Source organism: Centroberyx affinis, unplaced genomic scaffold (assembly GCF_046629955.1).
Source record: "Centroberyx affinis isolate AG114_WGS23_722 - 3 ecotype Tasmania unplaced genomic scaffold, CSIRO-AGI_Caff_v1 ptg003533l_1, whole genome shotgun sequence".
NCBI classification, from domain to species: Eukaryota; Metazoa; Chordata; class Actinopteri; order Beryciformes; family Berycidae; genus Centroberyx; species Centroberyx affinis.
In genome coordinates this window covers 16462-37916 of record NW_027281476.1, presented here as the reverse complement: position 1 = coordinate 37916, position 21455 = coordinate 16462, and the positions used below count along the sequence as shown (strand labels likewise).

The window sequence follows — 21455 nt, the reverse complement described above, 5'->3', positions numbered from 1 at the left end:
CGGTCAGACATTTCAAAATAAAGCCCTAATTGGGGAACTGGTGCAAAACTTTTTGAGTAATAATACACAGTACCAAGAGAGATTGAATAGAATAGAATAGAATAGACTAGAATACAATGGAACAGAATAGAATAGAATAGAATAGATTTACGGATAAACATATAGTGAATGCTTTCACTATATATTTATTTTATTTATATGTATGCTTTTTTCAAAGCATATGTTGATAGCCATAGAGGGCTAAGAAAATGTCACGCTTTCATTTTGAAGGCAAAATCCTCTAACTCCCGGTCTGTTCTGGTCTCTAGCTTGACGCAGGTCTCCGACCGTACGTGGTCGTGAGTCCCTCGCGAGACCGATGCATGACATAAATCTCGTAGTGATGGCTGCGCCGCCCGATGCGGAGAGTTTGGAGTCTCGTATCAGTGAGTATTTCAAAGTTATTTACCAAGTCAGTGTTCGCTAGAGAGGTCGACGTGCAAAATAATATCCACGAGTTGCAGCGAACAAGATGACAGCTCGTGGCCGTAGCGTGTACTGATTGAGAGGAGCAGAGACCCTAGTACCATCAGACCAGGATGCTAACGCGTTAGTTAGCTCCGTAGCTGTTGTGCTTGCCAGCTGTCAACACAGCCTGACGTAGCGTTAGCAAGGCTTGCTAGCTCAACAAGGTAGTGAGCAACAAGGCAGTGAGCCACCTCCTTGGGTTTATAGGTTAGATTACAACATGGGATATGGCCTCAAAAGAAACTTCTAGATGAGAGAGTGGCAGAGTGCGTCTATCGAGAGCAAGCTAGCTACACTCCATTAGCACCTTGTATTTTTCTCAGTACGGAGACATGACTGCTAGGGATATGAGTCTCACTGGATTTTGAATCATGCACAATACAGGAAGCCTGTTTTGCTTGGTTCAAGTTATCAATATCGAAAATAATGATGCCATGTTTAAGACATTTTAATACAGTCAAAATAACGTCTGTCTGCTCTATTGTGTGATATCCAATTTCCTAACGTTTCAGACAGAGCCACCAACCCACTGAACAGAGACACAGACTGGGGCAGCATCCATGCCTTCTGTGACCAGCTCAACAATGATCTGGAGGGGTAAGAGAAAGCCACAGGGCCTGGGAATCTCTTGGGTTTCTTCCTTTAATGTTGGGCTAGTTGGTACTGATTAATTTTTAAATATTGGACATTTAATCCATGGTAGTCCTCTTTTTTTTTTTTTATACCCAGGAGGTCATATAAATGGGGCTGTTAACCCTCTTGAATTTAGAAATCATGAAATGCTTCTCCTTTGTTAATTTAGATGCAAAATGTGGAGGAAGCAATACAATTATTCTGTCTACTATCTACATATTAAGACTGAACACTCCCAGTGCATCCTATGAGTCATAGTTGTGTGTTTCTGAACATAAGATCTGTGTGACTCATGGCACACAGTACTGCAGTTGCAGTTGCCGTTGCTCACTTGCCATCTGACGCTCAGTGCAGTGCAGTGGCTGGAGGTTCAATATTCTTCATGACTTGTATTACAGACCCCAACTGGCCACCAGGCTCCTGGCCCACAAGATCCAGTCTCCACAGGAGTGGGAGGCCATGCAGGCGCTCCTGGTAAGTTCATGAGAGAGGATTGAACCAGGGTTAGATGATATATCAGTGTGCTCATATATTGTGCTGATATTGCCCTTTTATAAAAAAAAATCAGATATCAGCCAGTCACTTTATGATGGATATGATGCAGTTTGTTTGAAAACATATTTATTGTTTAATTGATCAATGCTAAAATAGTTGTCTACGGGAAGCCCTTAACCTGAATTTATTTTAATGTGACATTGTGATTGGATTGCACACAAGTATGCATTATTATTACTATCATTATTAGTAGTAGTGGTAGTATATCTGGATTTTAGTGGAGAGTTTTAGTGCCACATGGTTTAAATGCTGTTTCATAGGCTTTTCTATCCTGACAAGAATACAATTCTTGGGAAACAGTGGACACATGGAATTTTTGGCATAGAAATGCAATAATTGAAGATACTGGATACCAGTAAAAAAAATATTGCCTATTGGCAGCTTTAATCCAAAAATATGATAATCAGACTCCAAAACCCCATATGGTTCAAACCCTAGATCAGACAGTTGGTAGGAGTTGATATTTTTCATACTTTTTGAAAGGACTCTGTGCTTTTGAGTTTATGCTGTCTAAACATGTATTGAGTAGTTTTAACTAGCCAACCTAGTATGGTGTCGCTGTCTTCTGATGTTGCCTTGTGTTTTTTTAACCAGGTGCTGGAGACGTGTATGAAAAACTGTGGAAAAAGGTTCCACAGTGAAGTCGGCAAGTTCCGCTTTCTCAACGAACTCATCAAAGTAGTTTCTCCGAAGGTAAGACCTGGATGTGTGTCTCTGCGTGCATGTGTGAATTTAAATGGGTTTTTATTCATATATGGCTGTCAGCGTCAATCACTCAGATTAAATTCTGTCACTTTCACTGTTAATGACTCAATTTTGTCGTCTTCTTCATCAATCCACCCCCTCTACTCAGTACCTGGGCTCGCGGTCACCAGAGCCAGTAAAAAAGAAAGTTCTGGAGTTGATCTATAGCTGGACCTTGGGTTTGCCTGATGAGGCCAAGATCTCAGATGCCTACCAGATGCTGAAGAAACAGGGTACGTTTTTCAGATCGACTTGTATACTCAAATTATAGATTTTGACTCAGATCAGAACATATTGTGGGGCAAGTTAGCTTATATGAATCCACCCATATTTGAATGAGCACTTTTAACCATTTCACCACAAGGTGCTTTACATGGCAAGAAAGGACAAATCTAAAGATAAATACAGAGAGAGATAAAACACAGCAGTGAATGAGGATGATGGATGTACTAATGCATGTATTAAGTATTTAACTCATTGTCTTTTCATATTCCGGGTTTGTAAACCAGGTATTGTCAAACAGGACCCAGAGCTGCCGCCTGACAAACTACTGAACCCTCCTCCACCCAGACCCAAGAATGCCATTTTTGAGGATGAGGAGAAGTCGAAAGTAAGAATTTGTCTAAAGAACGAAAAGAATCGCTATCATTTGAAAATCTTCTTTTTGGGGACACATGTACATGTATGCCAGGTTGATCCCCACTTCCCCGATCATGTTTCTTTCATCATTGTCCTCTTTTCCCTCTGGGATTAATAAAGAGTTCGTTCATTCATTCTGTCATTCTTCACCATCTGACCTCTGCCTGCCTCTTTGCCAGATGCTGTCTCGCCTGTTGAATAGCACGCACCCTGAAGACCTAAAAGCAGCCAACAAACTCATCAAAGAAATGGTCCAAGAGGTAAGTCTCTTTCCTTCTCCTTCCGCCTTCTTTTAAAAATTACATTTTTCACATCTGTTAAACATAAACTGCAGCACCACTTTGTAGTGTCGCAGAGAAAAGTATAGTCTTGTGTGTGTGTGCGTGCTTGTAAGAGAAGGATTAACGATACCAGCGTGCTGCGTTGAAGGAGATGGCAGGAACATTAGCTGAACGAGGAAGTGGGTTGCTTGCCCTGGAGGGTTTTGTGTGTCACTGGCAGAGTGATTCAGCAGGAGCTCTGAGAATAAATTTGTCCTGATTTTGGGGAGTAATAGGAGCTGCTCTTTGCTTTTATCCCTAGACATCACTAATGGCCTCTCCCTGACCTTTTCTTTTTTATACCTCTGCATCCTTCCCTCTGGCTATGTCTTTGTCTGTCTATTGTATGTTCCTATGGCTCGCTTCATGTCTCATCATTTTCATATATGTGTGTGTGTGTGCGCACACTCTCACGTGCGTGTCTTTGTGACTTTGACTCTGTCTGTCTGTCTGTGTTAGGACCAGAAGCGAGCAGAGAAGGTGTCGAAGCGGGTGAACGCCATCCAGGAAGTGAAGGAGAGCGTCAGTCTGCTGACTCAGCTGCTGGAGGACTACGACAGGACCGCCAGCGAGCAGAGCAACGCTGAACTCATACAGGTCTTGATCAGTGGATGTGCACATGTACACACGAGCGAAGACAAAAGCTGAAAGACTGAGACAGAGAAAACAGACGGCAATGCTAAGCTCTCTCAATCAGAGGGAGATGCATGTAAAGTGTACATCTGCATTGTAGTAACCAATCAGACAGAGAAACTTAACTTCAGGTGTTTGATGCTGTGTGTTTAGGACTTGTACCAGCGCTGTGAGAAGATGAGACCTACGCTGTTCAGACTGGCAAGTGACACAGAGGACAACGACGAGGCCCTGGGTGAGTTTTACTTTATTCATCTACCATTAATTATAATGTAAATGGAATAAGAAGTCTCGTATGACCAGAGAAACAAGGTGTTACTGTCATTGGGAGGCAGGGTGGTCTAGAGGTAAGCATGGCCGTCCCATAATAAAAGGTTCACAGGTTCAATCACTGCAACAGCCATATTAGCCTCAAGCAAGACATTGCACCCCTACCTACCTCTTTGTAAGTAGCTCCGGATAAGGTAATTGCAAATATAAAAACTATCTGAAAACCCGTTGCAAGTCCAGGCACAAACACTGCTTACTGACAGCTTGGTCAGCTTTACATATAAACAGACTGACAGATGTATCCTCTGAAGTATTGTCAGTGTCCATGCAGAAATCGTTTATCTCCAATCTTGCTATTTTGTACTGTAATTGCCAGTTGACATTTTCTCCCACATGTAGAAAATGTGTCATGGTCCTAGGACTAAACCATTTATAATGCATTGTTAAAATGTCAAAAAATACATGGATATCAGTTCAGATAATTTACCAGTCTTCTTTATTCCTGAAAAGTCAAGTTGACATATTGGGGACAATGCAATGTAATATCGTCGCTGTTGGGTGAAAACCTGGTATCTCCAAATTGTCAACTTTTCAGGAACTAAGAAAGTCACCCTTGTTTTTAGCTTGATGACAATGTATTTTTGAGTTTATCCAATGGTTCTGAAGGGGTTTCATAAACTCAAGAGGTCAGGGAATTTTCTCAACCCATAGAGGAGCATGAAATCTTTAATTTGAAGTAAAAACAAGAAAATCGCCAAATTGGAGTTATGGGGTTTTCACATGATAGTAGCGATATGATACCTCTAGGGAAAGTCTGGTTTCACTTGCTCCCTCCAGTGAGGTCAGAGGTCAGGGTCAGCTACCAAACAGCACCCCTGGAGCAGGACGGATGCTTGCCGTCACGGTTTCTTACACCCGGGTGTTCCAGATGGAGGACGGTCTTCCTAACATCTAGGCCCCCCTGCCGCCCAATAGGAGACAGAACGGTTCTGAAGGATATCAACAATATGAAAACTGTAAGGAGTGTATCCTCATGTCTTTCCACAGCGGAGATCCTGCAGGCCAACGACAGCCTGACCCAGGTCATCAACCTGTACAAGCAGCAGGTGAAGGGCGAGGAAGTGAACGGCAACAACACAGTAAACACACAGAGACAAACGGGTGGGTGAAACATCAAGGAAAACCAATGTGAAAACTCAGACAGCACATAATGAGTGATCTCAGATGTTCACAAATATGTCCATAATCATTTGTAGTGCTGTTGCTGAGTTTTTGTTCTAAGCATTTCAATTTGTGCTGTCATTGACCCCATTCCTCACAGGAAGGACGGCGCTACTAGATCTGTCAGGATTGGACACGTCACCCCAGTCCCCTCCCTCCTTCCCAGAGTTCCCCACTCCGACAGACAGCCTGAACGCCCCGTCCCAGGAGATGGGGATCAGTCTCCTAGACGATGAGCTCATGTCACTAGGTAACAGCCTGACAGACAACACACTGTCTTCTAACTTTACCTGTTGTTTTGTTTGACCAACACAAGATTACACACACTGCCTATTTCTATATATATGTACTGTATATACTGTATATAGATACACACACATAGATAGATAGATAGATAGATAGATAGATAGATAGATAGATAGATGGATAGATAAAAAATCTTAATGTCTATATGTGTTATGCAGGTTCCACACAATTGTTATGAGTGTTATGGTAGATAGATAGAGAGAGAGAGATAGATTTTTTTGACTTTGTGTCCTTGCCTCACCCAGGTTTGAGTGAAGGGACCCACACCTCTAACCCTGCTTCCCAGCCTGAGGACTCCACAGCATGGGACTCCTTCCAGGTGAGAGAAGGGAGAATTATAATTGTGATTATTCACTAATCGTTCATATGAATAACATTTAGGTCATTAGTCAAACACACCAAATCTCTTTTCCAATTTGGAAAATATTACAATTCATTCACAATTAATGCTTCAATCTAATCACTAAGACATTGGTACTATTCTTTTGTGTCTGTCGCTTTCCACCAACAGTCCTCTGACAGCATAGACGCAGACATCCCAGCAGCACCCAGTCTTCTCCTGAGTCCAGACCCACCCTCCCACTCTCAGCCCCTGTCCTCTGGCTCCACCCCTGGGAGCTCGGCCCTGGACGAGCTGGACCTGCTGGGGAAGACCCTGCTGCAGCAGTCCCTGCCTCCAGAGGGCCTGCAGGTCAAATGGTAACTTACTAATAATACTAAACTACCATCACATTACTGAGATATTGCACTGCTTCACTGAAACTCTATAAAACAGTGCCCTTTTTAAAAAAAAAAGAAAAGTGTTGCTTCAATTGCATTTTATGCTGATAATTTGAAAAGGTCTGTCGCACTTTGTTTCCATAACGACTGGCTGCAGTAGCTGCCACTATCAGCAAACAGAACTTGTGTGCAATTGCCAGATACTAGAAACTCCTAGAACACAGCCAATGTGCTCCATACTGATGAGAGTAACAACTACTACCAGCTTTTCTACCAGTTTTTTCCTCCTATGTACCGTGAAACCCTGCCTCTTCATTGTGATTGGTTGCCTCACAAAAAAGCAGTCCCTGTCATATTTGCGCTTCTAAAAAGTTTAACTTTTCTCAACTTTAGAAAGTACTCCACTTTACCTATAAATATGCCAGGATGGCTCAGGATAAGAATAATGTTCTTTGAGATGTTTTGAATAATTGTAGTTTAGTTAAAAGTGTTTTCATATGAAGACTAAGTCCTCACAGGCAGAACAGAAACTACTGGACCTTGATTGGTTGACAATACCAGGTCCTCTAATGCAAATGAGGTAAACCTGCTGAGTGGAGGCTTTCCACTTCAGATTCTGCAAACCTGTCTGGTTGGAAGGATTTCAGTAATTCTTTAGTGAGGCAGCCAATCAGGACCAAGTCCAGTTGTGATGCATTGACTGGAATTGAATCTGAAACTACATGTAAAAAGAGAGTGGATTTTTCAAAATGCAATAATAATAAATTTAACCACTCAAACAAAATGAAATTTTGACAACGTATCCTATAAACATCTTTGATCATATATGTACGTACATATAGGAAATTTTAAATTCCTATAATAGGGCCACTTTAAATTTGGTCCATGATGAAGATGTTAGAATTGAGCATTATGTCAAAAGGGCAGTTTTTCTTTTCTGCTTTCAGGGACAAGCAGCAGTCCAAACCGACTCTGCGAGATCTCCAGAGCAAGTCTGGATCCAACATCACCCCAAGTCCCATCCCAGTCTTCACCTCTGAACCCCCCGGGGCTCTGCTGAACTCTCAGCCCGGCCTTGGAGCTACATTGCTGGATATGTCCCCTACTCACACGGAGACTCCCCCGGCAGAAGTCACCCTGACTGATGTTTTTGTACCGCTAGAATCCATTAAGCCCAGTAAGTAGATTAACCTGGTGAACTTAGTGCTTACACCCACCTGGAAGTGCGAAGTATTATTTCCCCTTCTCCCCTGCTGTTTCTCTCTTCATCTCCCTGTTTCTTTCTGTCCTCTCCTCCTCCAGGTAGTCTGTTACCGGTGACTGTGTTTGATGGACACAGTTTGCGGGTTCTGTTCCACTTTGCTTGCGACTCACCTCCGTCTCGTCCCGATGTGCTGGTGGTCATCATCTCCATGCTCTCCTCTGCCCCCGTCCCTGTGACCAACATTAACTTCCAGACCTCTGCTCCAAAGGTCAGCTCTCAGGAACTTAGAGGCCCTTGTCCCCTATCAATTTGATATTGGCACTATATTGACCAATAGATATTGATCTGAAGCAATAGATATATGGGTTACGCAAAAGAGGTTGCTAATCACCATTATAATACATTTTATTTACATCAAAAGCAGAGTTTACAAATTGCTTCACAAAAAGGCATCAAAAGAGACGGCAAAATATGGTAAAATGGAGATAAAAACTGGCAAACACAAAACAAGAGTGGGCAAAATCTAATTTGTCGTTAACAGTGTTATCTATAATGGATTTCATCTCATAAAGACATTACTGTTACTTTATAATCTCTGTAACGAGAGGATGATATGGCTGTTGTAAATGAGCCTGTGATGTTTTTTTATTTATCGATTGCAGTCCATGGCGGTGAAGCTGCAGCCACCATCGGGAACGGAGCTTCCAGCCTTCAACCCCATCCTCCCTCCTGCTGCTGTCACACAGATCCTGCTGCTGGCAAACCCAAACAAGGTAGGCCAACATGGTTCTCTGTCAAGTCAAATCAAACTTAAATGATGATACTGGTGTGTTTTTTTTTTTTGTTTTTTTTAGTTTGAGCCAATCACCTAGGTTGCCCCTCTCCTTTACATTATTCCTGGTCTGGCATGCAATCAGCACAGCCGGAGACAACAGAGCTCATTTTTGTCCCTTCAGAAGAAGCCATTTGCTGCTGTTCGTTCTTGTTCAGTATGAAAAACAACTTCCACAGACTCACAAATTGCCCGAGCTAGATAATCCATCACAGTAAATATGAAGCCTTAATTTAGTTCAGTCAGTTTCTGTTTTATTTCATGTTGTCAAAAAACTATTTGGGCTGTAACTTTAATCCTACTGCTCTAACCAATTCAGTGGACTGTAATGGTTGTGATAGTAGCTTGTACTTGCCCAGCCTCCTTTGAATATCCTGAACTTGTACTTCTGGACTAAATACTCGACACGGCTGTATGTCAGTTTCCCCTCTGTGGCATCTGGCTGACAAGTTCATCTAACTTTAGATCATGAGATTACTATAAAACTAAGATGCAGTCTGTGTAGCCAGTTTAAGGCATTATTTTCCTCCATATACCCAGGAGGAGCCTGATACTGAGATGACTGTCCACCAAATAGACAGTTGTTTTTATGGCTGTAAGCACCTATTTATTCACCTCCCGTATCTCTTGTGTGTGTGTGTGTGTGTGTGTGTGTGTGTGTGTGTGTGTGTGTGTGTGTGTGTGTGTGTGTGTGTGTGTGTGTGTGTGTGTGTGTGTGTTCCAGGAGAAAGTGCAGCTGCAGTACAGGTTAACCTTCACCATGGGAGAGGAGCAGCACGACGAGAGCGGCAGTCTAGAACAGTTCCCTCCTCCTGAGACGTGGGGGAACCTATAGCGTTCACACGGGACCGCAACCTGACAGACTCTCTGCTTTCAGACTCCGCTTCCTTCCCAGTCCAACTCTCCAACTCAACACGTCGCATCAACTATTTGTTTTTTTTTGGGTTTTTTTTAACCACACTGTATTTTTTCAGTTGTTTTCTTTGGATTATCCTTCGCTCAATCAGTGTATTGTGTTTATGCTTTGCTCTTACGTGTCTAGGGCTAGTCTGCTGTACGTGGCTGCTTTAAAACAAAAAAACCCTGCAACTGCTTCCCCGGCTTTGTTGCAGCTTTGTCGTCTTGTTTTTAACAGGTAACGCTATGAAGGAAGAACACCTACATCTGGTGTGTGCATAATTACTGTCATCATCGTTTGGCGTGCTTGATTTTCATTCACCCGGTGCACAAAGTTGGGTCTTTGTCGAGAACGTCAACTTGCGGCCAGTTGCGTTCGCCTTCACTTCTGCATGCTCCGCCCACCTGGGGAACCGCGCTCGCAAAATCAAGCACACCAAAAGAGAGAGGAAATGTGAGTCACGTATTTGGGGGAAAAAAACAACAAAAAAAGCTGTACTGAATTCACTTTTGTGTTTATGTTGTGTCTATTTTGTGACGCGTGAATATCATCATCATTTCTTTGGTCACGACTGAGTTCACTTTTTGATTTGCACAGGGAATGACTTCTTGGTAGTACTGTTGTTTTTCCTTTTTCCTGTCTTGTGGAAAGAACAAACTTACTGTAACATTGAAGTTCTGTTTTATCAGCCATATGTGCCTATTTTGCAGTTTGTTTCATATCCATTCTAGTGCACTCGGATGGATTATTTGTCTTGGTCTCATCTGTTACATGTCAGTCACATTAGGTCTGCAAACAGCTTGTCAGAGATACAGGTCAGCTTCAGAATAATCTTAGCAAATTGTTAATATTATAAGAGCATTTTCAGCTGCCTATAAATGAAATGTTGACAAAAAAAAAAATCTTTTGTTTAGCTAGTGACCTAATTCATAATTTCTGCTCTTATTTGGGGAAATTCAATATGGGTGACTTGAGTATATGCAAACTGAGCTGCACCCGGGTGTTCTGGGCAGTTTCTGTCTCTCTCGAACAGGCTCAACTTGTTTCGGTGATCTGCAATGCATGCTCGCCACGCTGAACCACCCCCTCCTCCCGACAGTCTCTCAGTCACATTCCACTGCACTACTTCTCTCCAATACAACTGCTTTGTAAATACTGATGATGGCAGTTCTGTTATGTACATTTTGTCTAGTGCGACGTGCAAGCGCATAACACTGAAAAAAATATATCTAATGGGTAATAAAGGTTTTTTCTTGGTGATTTGAAGCATGTTCATTTGCATGTTGTGTAGATAAGAAATCATTGTATGCGTATTCCTCCTCCCACCACACTGCAACTCAACCTATTGTCTCTTAAGCTGCTCTTCACTTTCACGTCATAATACAAAGAACCTCAGAGTACACAATGCTACACTGAAAAGCTTTATTGAAACCTGAAAAACAAAAAGACGGTAAAAAGTGAACATGCTGTTGGTAAGCTATACATAGCTTATCTATCATCACTGTAGCAAAGACTTAACCACACTAGTGATTAATGGACCACAATAACTTGTGGTTGGACTCAGGAGATTTGAAAGTAAATAAAAACTTAAATGCTAGGAAGACTTGGGAGCTCAACTACATGCTTGTGATTTTGACAGGTGCTACAGCTCCACAAGGCCCCTCTAGGTTTGCTTAACTGTATCAAACCTTTACTCAATATCCATGTATGTTTTTCTGAATTAATGTTCCTAAAAACACTAAGGTAAAGAGTTCAAAGAAAATGTGTTCTAAAGAAGAAAAAGGAAAATCTCACTGAGTATACATGAGAACAATCTTTTTAACAATAATTGTATTGAAGGTCTATGGATCTCCATGGTTTACCTTCAACTAACTCAACACGTTCTTGCGGCTTACAAAGTTTCAAACATAAAAGTAAGGATATCATGTACTAAACCTACAACAGATCAGCTTAGAAACAAAACAAGATAAAGTAACTGAAGCACCTACCTTTGAAACACCTAAAGGCAAAATCAGATACTTTATAAATCCACTGAAGCAGCTCACATCAAGAGGCTCACAATACAAAAAACAGCAGGTTTGTACAAAAAGGTGTGAAATTATTTTCAAGTTTGCAGACAATCGTGACAAACTGAGTCGACTGACAGACAAGAGTCAGTTTTAGCCCAACATTAACTGATGAAAGTTGATTCATTTGACTTTCATGAAAGAACAATCTAAAGCAAAAAGGATTCACTATCTCATAAGAAACAAAACAATTTGGGAATCCAGTCCAGATCTTGCTGTCATGGAATCTGATGTTGAAGAAATAACCATAACTCACCACTCAAATATAATATCACCGAGGCAGGAAATTCAAAGCACAGTGCACAAATGTGTTGCAACCCAAGCAAGCTCTTAATTGGAATGTTGATGTGACAGTGGTAAATCGTCAAGGACCCAAAGCTAAATCCTTACAAAGTCAGACGTTTATGATTGATTTTGAGGATAAAACAAATGTCTGAACGTGTAAGTGTGTGCGTTTTCCTCAGATCACTTTACTTTCTGCTTGAGGGTTGAGCGGGTGACGGAGACGCAAACTGGAAAGGCGAGTGCCCCATCAGGCCCATCATGGGCTGGGGAGGGTTAAACTGCTGGGCCATGAGCGGCTGGGGGCCGGACGGGGGCGGCGGCGGGGCCTGCCCCCCTCCGCTGCCCCCTGACCCAGAGCCGCCCCTGGAGCTGCTGTACTGGCTGCTGCTGCTGCTGCTGTTCTGGTACTGGTCGTAGGAGCTGGAGCTGGAGCCGTAGCTGCGCCCTCCGTCCCTGCTGCTGCGCTCTCTGTAGGAGGAGGAAGAGGAGGAGGAGGAGCGCTCGCCGTTGCGGCCGCTCCCTCCGCGGCCGTCTCGGCTGTCCCGACCGAAGCTGCCGCTGCCTCCCCGGCTGTCCTTGCTGCTGCCGCTGCTGCTGCCCCCGCCCACGGAGCGCATTCGCCGGTCGCACTCATCCTGGTACATCAGGTTGGGATTGTTGGAGTTGGAGCCGCCGCGGAAACGAGGACGGCCGCCTGCAGACGAGAAAGAGAGACAAAGAAGAGAGAGAGGGGACAGATAGAAAAGAGAAGAAAATGCAACATCGGTCAAACCACCACCTGATCCCATTCACATTTTCTGCCTGTTGATGCACAACCTGCAGCACTAACTCAGCACTCCATCATCATTTTAAACCTTAAAAACTTTATGTTTAGTCTACTGTCATAACAGTAAAGCCGCAAGTCTATGTGCAGTTTTCTGTTACAAACTGGCCTGCAACTATTGTGTCAATCTATTGTGTAACTGTTTTGTAATCTGTCGGCACCAATTAACCAAATCAAAAATGGTTCCTATTAAAATCAGTTTCTTGCAGTGCTGGGGTCTCTGCAGCTAATTTATGTCCACCACATGAAACATCTAGTACTCTCCAACTTTCACAGGTTTAACCTGGGAGCTATTCCAGCAGGAGGTTGTTTCCTCACCTCCTCCGCCCCCCCCACGGCCAGTGTCGACCAGCTGCAGCAGTTTGGGGTTGATGGCCTGACGGGCCTCCTCCAGCACCCGGATCAGCTCACGGGCCTGCCGGAGGTTCCCCGGGGTGAAGAAGGTGTAGGCCGTGCCTTTGTTGGTGCTGCGGGCCGTGCGGCCGATGCGGTGGATGTAGTCCTCCGAGGAGTTGGGATAGTCGTAATTGATGACAAACTTGACATCCTCCACATCTTAGATTTGGAGCAGGAGGGGGTTGAGATGGGGCGGTACGGTGGGTTAAGTTACAGGGAGGGAAAAGAGAAAAATAGAAGTTAGAACAAAACTAACACTGATTGACAACTGAATGAATCAATATGCTCCATTCAGGAATTTTGGTTTTGAGTTTTGTGCTTTTGGAATTGGGGACACTCAAACAGACAATACCTGCAAGACACCCATCATCCTCCAAGAGCCTTACTTACCTGTCAAATGATGACTATTTGGTAGAATTTGTGCATTACACAATTAGAAATTGATTTTACTTACCATGCTAATTAATGCTAAGTACTTGCCCACATGCAAACAGATTACATGTGCTGTCTAATCTACAGATTAACTGAACTGCCTGAAGATGTCAAAAGGAGAGACAAATTTCATGGGGTAAGTCACCTTCAAAATCAAAAAACTAATCAGGTAATCCTTGAGTAAAAAAAAAAAGAGATGCAGCAGTCAAAAACGATTGCTGATTAAGAGTTTAAGCATAGGAATCAACTGAGAAAAAAGTTATTTTGGGGGGAAAACAAATTGTGGAGATTTCTTTCGTTTGTGTAAAACAAGTCAGAGGTCTGTTTCTCATTACAGTTGACAAAGGGCTCTGAAAACACTGCTGATTAGAGGAAAAACAAGTCTCCTTTTGGAGCACAACGAAGGCGGGCGGAGCGGGGAAATGGGGAAGGGGGGAGGGGGGTTGAGGTACTTACCCTGTATCAGAGATTTAGAGGTGACTTACAAGGTTTACCCCTCTGTCCCCCCACCCCCGCACCAGTCCTGGGAGGTCTGCAGGGGTAGGAGGAGAGCGCACAGGACAAAACACCGGTCCTTCCTCCCACCTCGCCACTCCTCCACATCCCTCCCAATGCTGGAAACTGTGGTGGATAAGACTATATTCTTATCTCTGCCTCTTCATGTCTCCCAGTCTTTTTTTGCCTGGGAAAAATTGGTGGTGGCTTTTGGGTGTTTCTGGTTCATGGTGATGAGTCGAGAGGATCTAAAACTTGTCACTTAGACTCGCCATTTCTTACATTAATAGGTGTCCAATTGTGGCATAGGATGGTGGGAGTGGCAGTTGAGATTTTCTCAAAGGGTTATGATGGTCTTTGATGGATGTGGCTTGTTCCAAATGCCTCCCGGGTCACTTCCAGTCTGGCAGTGGTATCTATGAGCCCAGCTATTCAGTGCAGTAACAAGAAACAGACACTAGGGTGACGGTGTGGAGATTGTTGTTGTTTTGTTTTGTTTTTTTAAAGGGGAGCTGACAAAGGGCTTTGCCAGGGAAGTGCTGTCTTTAAGAGTTTGTGCCAAAGTACCTAAAGTACCTTTTTGCAAATCATCGAGCGATGATGAGTTATTTACGGACTGGACTGGCAGTCTGTGTACGATGTACACAAAGAAAAATGGTCAAAGTGTATAGAAGAAGGGGGGGGGGGGGCGTGAAAGCAGGAGGAGGGCAAAAGGTCACAAAAGGGAGACTAAGCAGACAGACAGCGGTCAGAAACAGTTTAAAGAAAAGAGAAGGAGACAAAGAGCAGAAGTTAAAGGGGAAGGGCAGTGGGAGGAGGGAGAAGAGAGAGGAAGGGGAAGGTGAATAAATAAAGAGAAAGAAGGAAACAGATTGAAAAGGAGAAAAGTTGTGACCAAGAAAGAGAACGCGAGCAGGAGAGAAAAACAGGAGGATGGGGTCCGAGAAAGAGAGGAAGAGAGAGTGAGAGAAATGACAGGACGACAGAGGAGCGAAAGGGAGGGAGATCGATACAGAGAGGTGGCTCCTCCAGGCCAGGACTCCTGCCAGCCAGGACCAGACATGACGTCCGCAGAGGGAGAGGCCGGCCGGCACAGCCCAGTGGTGGGGGTGTCAGGGGCTGGCATCAGGGGCTGCAGGGGGCAGTTCAGAGGGGAGCCTCCAGCATAGCCGTCCATGCCCGGCTTTGGCTGCTTCCCTCCCTCACTTCCTGGCAGTTGTCTCTGTCTCTGTCTTCTTGTAACGCACCACTGTATCTCAGCTTCAGGGAACTTTAATAAGGCTATCATAGAGCTCGAATAAGGCTATCATAGATGAGTGTATCCATGGTCCAATTTTGGGGAAAATTTTGTTGTCTGACAAGCTAGTTTACATGTTTATCAATGGTAATGTTGCTCCTGAAGGCCTGTGCAGGAAAGGTTTCGTAATCAGTATCCCATAGCGATAAATACAGAGCTATGGCAAACTTGTCCAAAAAGTCTCTGGGTGAATCTGAGTTAATTTAAATGTTTGCGCTGAGTCTCTGTTACAGTTGATGTGGAGCGTTACTGTAGTGATGGCATGGCTGAGGGGAGTCCACCCTCCTCCATACCCCCCTCTTCGCCCTCTCAACTGACCGCCGCCCCCAACCCCAGGATCAAATTTGGAAGCCCAGCAGCGGCCCGCGCTCCCCCACCCTTGTCGCCCAGGCAGCCAGTGTCCTGGAAGGGGGGAGAGGTTTGTTTGAGGGCTCTGTTCTAGGTTTTCAGTAGAGATGGCTGTGTCTGGGATTGATTAATCAGGCCGTCTCTCTCCCCAACTCAGGTTTCGATTTGTCATGCCTAGGTCCGGCTGCAGGCTCCCGAGGGCCTGTGTGCTTCTAGTTGCCGGAAGAGAGACTTGGAAACAAAAAAAACAATAAAAATAAAATGAAAAGAAAACAAATGAACATAGAATTAGGTTCAAAAAATTGATTGCCATCTTGTAAGGGGCTGCTTCATCAACCATACCCCTTACATCTTCACACTTTATTCAACATCATTTCTATGTTCATAGTATTTTTCAATGTCTTATTCAATAGGGCAAAATGGCTTAAAGCCCCGCTTCAAATATGATATACTTCTCAGATACATACTGTATCTAACAAGTATGTTCGTTTTTTGAAAGAATGTGCAGAAAGAATGTGCATGTGTGTGTGGTTGACTACAAATCTACTGTGCAGAAACATGCAGTAAAAAAGTGATTATTATATACTGACCATTGTTCACATTATATTATTCTACATATTATATTATCTAGTCAAACAACTGTGTGTGAGAGTGTGTGGTTATGCTGAGGAAATATTACTTTGCTCTTGAGCACACATGACATACCCAAACCACGTGAGGCCACATCAGTAGCAATGAGGATAGGAGCTTTGCCGCTACGGAACTCTGCAACACAACATGAAGGATGGACAACTATGAGCTGAATGGCATATCTTCAAAGAGACGACATCAAATAAAAGGGAATTACACTGCGACAACCAAAAGGGCACAAAAGGACAGTGTAGTTGATGCTAATCGTTGTGGTTCACATGTCCAGATCTTTGTTGTACCTGACAGCACCCAGTCTCTCTCTGGCTGGCTCTTGTCACCGTGAATACACATTGCTGGCCACCTAGGAAGCAAACCAGCAACCTGTCAGCTTCAGCACTTGATGAACATGATTATCACACAAGAGATCTTGGGTCATAAAAACTGTAGAGACTGGCTGACTGTCTGGAACACTATCAAATCATAGGAGGTCTCATCAGTCAAACAAGTTTTGTGTAAAAGGCTTTTGTGAGCATGTTCAGGAAGTGTGTTCTTCCATCTTCCATGTCATACTGACCCATCTCGTCTCATCCTGCGTGTGAGGTCGTCACATCGTTTCTTGGTCTCCACAAAGATGATGGTTTTGTTCTCCTTCTCAGCCATAATCTCCTCCATCAACTGGAGCAATCTGAGGACAAAAAAAACGATTGCCCATTAGCATAAATAAAAGGGGGAAAAAAGGAAATTTGGCTTCAGCTTGTGCCTTGACTCATAACAGTCATACTTAATCACTTTGGGCATAAGCGGGGAGGGAGAAGAGAGGAAAGGCAGGAAAAACAGAAAGTTGGAGGAAAAAGAAAAAAGGGGAATATAACAATGGGAGAAAGCCATGAATCAAAAATAAGAGTAAGAATTGCCAAGCGCCCAGCCTCTTACTTGTTGTCCTTCTCACTCTCCATGCAGACGTCAACAATCTGCAGGATGTTGTGGTTGGCGCTGAGTTCCAGGGCTCCAACATTGATCTGGACGTAGTCCTTCAGGAAGTCCTCTGCCAGCTGGCGAACTTCTTTAGGCCAGGTGGCACTCCACATCAGGGTCTGTCTGTCAGGCTGGGCAAAGAAAGAGAAAGAAGGAAAGAAGGACGGAGATTAAAAAAAACTTGCTGCTTCATGCTGCTTCATCTAATACCAACCAGCCAAAACATAATGCATATGGTAGCAACAGAGGCATCTTGTTGCTGTCAACCACTACTATCCTACAAAAACATAAACAAAACTTGTACGCTTTTTATTTAACTGAACCCCATTATTAGCTTTACCCTGATCTGGTCCACAATCTTGCGGATCTGTGGTTCAAAGCCCATGTCCAGCATGCGGTCAGCTTCATCCAGCACTAGGTATGTGCAGCGCCGCAGGTTGGTCTTCCCGGCCTCCAGGAAGTCAATCAGACGACCTGGGGTGGCGATGCAGATCTCGACACCTAGGAGAGACAAAAGGAGGTTGAATTACGATCTATAATTGATCCTCTTCACCAGGGTAGGAATTTCACGGCGGCCACGACAGCCATGGCCGTCCACGCCCCTATGGCCACCATGGCATTTGTGCCCTGCTACTGTCAAAATCTCGAGGTTGCTTTAAAAGGGTCAGTGGTCTCTTAGAACTGCAGCAGTCCTTGTAGCTTGGATTGGTCGTGCGCACGCGCACGCCAGCGTCACATCGCATCAAAGCCACTAGCAGGCTACATTAAATTCATTTCGGAATATCAAGAAAACGGGAGTGCAACTGAGAAGGACTATATGCAGGTAAGCAAGCTAGCTAGTTATTGATAGATAGATAGCTGACTTATTTGTGCTTAACTGAATCAAACCTCTCTAAAATCTGCCATTTTTGGCAAAAATAACATAAGCCTTGGTGAAATATTTTGGCAAGAACATAGATTTTTGTCAGAGTGACTGTAAAATGTGAAGTTTGACTGCTACGTTACCGTGGAAATGGCGGACGTTGTATCGTTCCAATCGTGGTGCGTTTAGGGTCATTGGAAAGCTCGGAATTTCTAGTTTCCAGCGATACCAAGCAAGCATGTTATTATAGACTGACCAGAAAATTATCCCGGATCTTTTGATCACAACTTGCATATATATATTTACAAAGTTTAAATTTGTACGACTTTATTGTTAAAATACTTCGTAATAAGACATAGTTTGGACAACATACAATTGGTTTACGGATTCTGAAAGCTGAAGACCCCATGTTTTCAAAACAGTACAACATTCATATCTTCTATTAATATTTGTAGGCTCCAAATCCTCTTATTTCACTCAATGGCCTTTGTGCCCTGGCATGTGGCCTTTGTGCCCTAAAAAATTTAGTAACACCGAAGGCCAAATGGCTTTGCCCCTAAAATGACAAAATTCCAAGCCTGCTCTTCACGCAATACAACATACAAATTTAATCCAATGTCGGTGTAATAAAGACAATGTGACATGGATGTTCAGGCTGAGATGCTATAAAAAGGGATGAGGTTTATGTCTGGTTACTAATGTTATGTAACATAAAACAGCATTATCCAGACAGGAAATCCCCCTCACCTCTCTCCAGGTCACGGATTTGGGGTCCCTTGGGGGCGCCCCCATACACACATGTGCTTTTGATGCGGGACGACTTTCCATAGTCATATGCCACCTGTTGTACTTGCTGTGCCAGTTCTCTGGTGGGGGCCAGGACCAAGCACTGCAGAGGACACAAATAATGACATACCATCTTCTGGTTGGAGCAACAGCCAATGTATACGTGTATCAAGTAGGCTTTTAATCTGCGTTCCTTTCCACCTATGACTACTTCTAACTATGATATGAAAAGGCAGACTGCACTCTGTATATTCTGTTGCTCTCTTTACTTACAATGGGTCCATCTCCTCGCTCCAAGTAGGGCTGATGGTTGATGTGCACAATGGCAGGCAGGAGATACTGAGGACAGACAAACAGGGAGATTTCTTATTACAGATGATGATATTTATGTACATGTAAATCCCTTATAATAATAATAATAATAACTTTATTTATTAAAATCATCCTTCAACAACTGACCTCCCACGAGATCCAGGCTGCTCTGTAGTCTACAAGTACAGTAATGTATCTGTCTTGGTAAGGACAGGAGTTGGGGAGGATATCTCACCGATAAGGTTTTCCCAGAGCCGGTCTGAGCGATGCCCACCATGTCTCTCCCACTGAGGGCCAGAGGGAAACCCTGCGCCTGGATGGCTGTGGGCTCCTTGAAGTTCTGCTGCATCAGCACATCCATTACATACTCTAGATAGGGGGTAAAAAAAACTTCAGGCTATTGCGGTAGTACCAGATTAAAATTAAGTGCAGTTCCAAGGTTTGTATGTGCAGATACACATGTATGCTTGTACTCACGAGGGAAATGCGCCTGATTGAAGTTAGTGACAGGCTTTGGGCAGCCTGAACCTCTGACAGTGATTTCTTTCTTCCTGCGAAACTCCTCAATGTCATACTGAAACCACAGGAGGACAACCCCCATGTGTTAAACCACCACAGACTAAACAAAGACCATGTAGGGGTGGGTAGTGTTTGTCAAACAGAGCGTATTACAGAATAATTTCTCTGTTTTTTACCTGTGTCAAAAGTTTGCAGTATGGTAGAATGCATCAAAAACACCATTGGTTTGAGTGTGACATTAGAAAAATACCTGACTCAACCGCTGCACTTCTGGATGTTCACTATAAAAGTTCTTTTCAAACTTGGGAAGCTCGTTCAGGTCCCATTTCTTCTTGCGTAAACGGTCCCCTGGGTTCCCAAACTTTTTATTGGGGGGAGGCCCACCTCTGCTGGACCCAAAACGAGGGCTTCTACAATACGATGAAACAAGCATCACCCTAGAGCTAACTTTGCTTTCTCTTGGACTACAATATAATGTCTCACTATATTTAACCGTTACAAAAGTCTCAACACACAAAGTCCCTCATAATCAAAACAAGTAAGATAGCGTTAGCTAGCATGCAGCTGATTAACTTACCCCCGGTCACGACCACGGTCCCGGTCTCTGTCTCCATATGACCCTCTCATTTTGAGCACACACGCTTCTTAAATAAGGATAAAGTGTGAAATACGGCGAAACGGCTGACTAAAGAACCGTTAGCACGGTGCACGTCTTGTCTCCGAGGCTAGCTGGGCTTTGCTGACCGTTTCGGGCCTAGCTTGCAAACGACAACCAACGCGCACCCTAGTTTGGCCTGATGCTAACTTTTAACATTAGCTAAAGCAAAAAATAAAAATGATCCCTTGCTAGTTCGTCAAATAATTCAATGATAACACAAAGCCATGTTTCTGGCGTGACACAAGCCTATATATATATTTTTTTTTACCCAAATGTCAGTAACGTACAGACTCGACGGGAAGCAGTAGTCGTGCTGTGTTGTTTTTGTTGTTGCTTTGCAGTCCGGCGACGCGGCTTGCAGGAGCCAGTCCGACTGGCTGGTGCTGCGACCCCACGCCCCTGAATATGCACTTTATTATTTCACTAAACACCAGGCCAAATGTAGTGCTGGAGGGCGGCCTGCGCAGACTTCATTCCAGGATTTTTATATGCGAATTGCTCTTTGTTTCCAAGTTCATATGCAATGTATTTCAGAGTTAAATCAAAGTCAAGAGAATTTGAGAATTTCACATGAAGGTAAATAACGCATTGACATCCTCTGGTGGTCGCTTTCATACTTTGTCTTGAGCAGCGATATTTGACATTAAACCTTTTCACTTTTTAGAAAAGTTATTATAAAATGCTTATAGAGTAACAAGGTGGTTACGTCAGTGGATAAATATATCGATTCCTGGTTTATAATAAACTGTAATCCATTAAGTCTAGCAATACAAGTAGAATCAATGTCCAATATCACAAAATATTGCTAATTTTATGAAGATTGACTGCAGAGCTGGTGGTATACAGTAATTTAACAAGTGGTGGAAGTTTGCTTTTAAACAAACAAAGAAAAAAATGTGTCCTTTTTCAAATTGTCTATTGTCTTTTATTTCCTTTTCAACACCAACAGAGACAAATATAGCATCAAAACCTAAGAGATAATATTACCAATATACAAATGAAGAAAAATTATAAAACAAAATAAAAAGAATGAGTCATGAAAATACAAAACAAAGCACTATCCCAACTCGAGTATTATAGTCATCATCA

The 21455-nt window shown here is 43.4% G+C and overlaps 2 protein-coding genes across 8 annotated transcripts; one reads left to right on the top strand and one right to left on the bottom strand.

Moving 5' to 3' along the window:
• The first annotated feature begins 372 nt into the window (after positions 1-372).
• LOC139661487 (ADP-ribosylation factor-binding protein GGA1-like) lies at positions 373-10723 on the top strand. 5 transcript variants are annotated; one of them, XM_071539933.1, is made up of 18 exons: positions 373-425; positions 1020-1104; positions 1539-1614; positions 2290-2388; positions 2549-2672; positions 2949-3049; positions 3258-3338; positions 3858-3995; positions 4185-4266; positions 5349-5466; positions 5627-5772; positions 6074-6147; positions 6340-6515; positions 7496-7574; positions 7617-7729; positions 7855-8020; positions 8415-8525; positions 9309-10723. In XM_071539933.1, the coding sequence occupies exons 1-18, from the start codon at positions 383-385 to the stop codon at positions 9417-9419; spliced, it is 1923 nt and encodes a 640-aa protein (XP_071396034.1). In that variant the 5' UTR covers positions 373-382; the 3' UTR covers positions 9420-10723. The 5 variants fall into 5 exon arrangements, with proteins under 5 accessions (XP_071396034.1, XP_071396033.1, XP_071396031.1 ...); XM_071539932.1 differs by having other exon boundaries at positions 6340-6527; XM_071539930.1 differs by having other exon boundaries at positions 5349-5462; positions 5623-5772; positions 6340-6527; positions 7496-7725; positions 7851-8020.
• Positions 10724-10902: 179 nt separating this feature from the next.
• Positions 10903-20514, bottom strand: LOC139661481 (probable ATP-dependent RNA helicase DDX17). Of its 3 annotated transcripts, none has more exons than XM_071539920.1 (13): positions 20286-20514; positions 19959-20118; positions 19667-19763; positions 19425-19558; positions 19151-19216; positions 18839-18980; positions 17570-17730; positions 17188-17360; positions 16829-16939; positions 16554-16615; positions 16330-16389; positions 12975-13211; positions 10903-12527 (listed from the first exon to the last, which is right to left on the bottom strand). In XM_071539920.1, the coding sequence occupies exons 1-13, from the start codon at positions 20333-20335 to the stop codon at positions 12019-12021; spliced, it is 1962 nt and encodes a 653-aa protein (XP_071396021.1). In that variant the 5' UTR covers positions 20336-20514; the 3' UTR covers positions 10903-12018. The 3 variants fall into 3 exon arrangements, with proteins under 3 accessions (XP_071396021.1, XP_071396023.1, XP_071396022.1); XM_071539922.1 differs by having other exon boundaries at positions 12984-13211; XM_071539921.1 differs by having other exon boundaries at positions 19959-20115.
• Positions 20515-21455: the final 941 nt, after the last annotated feature.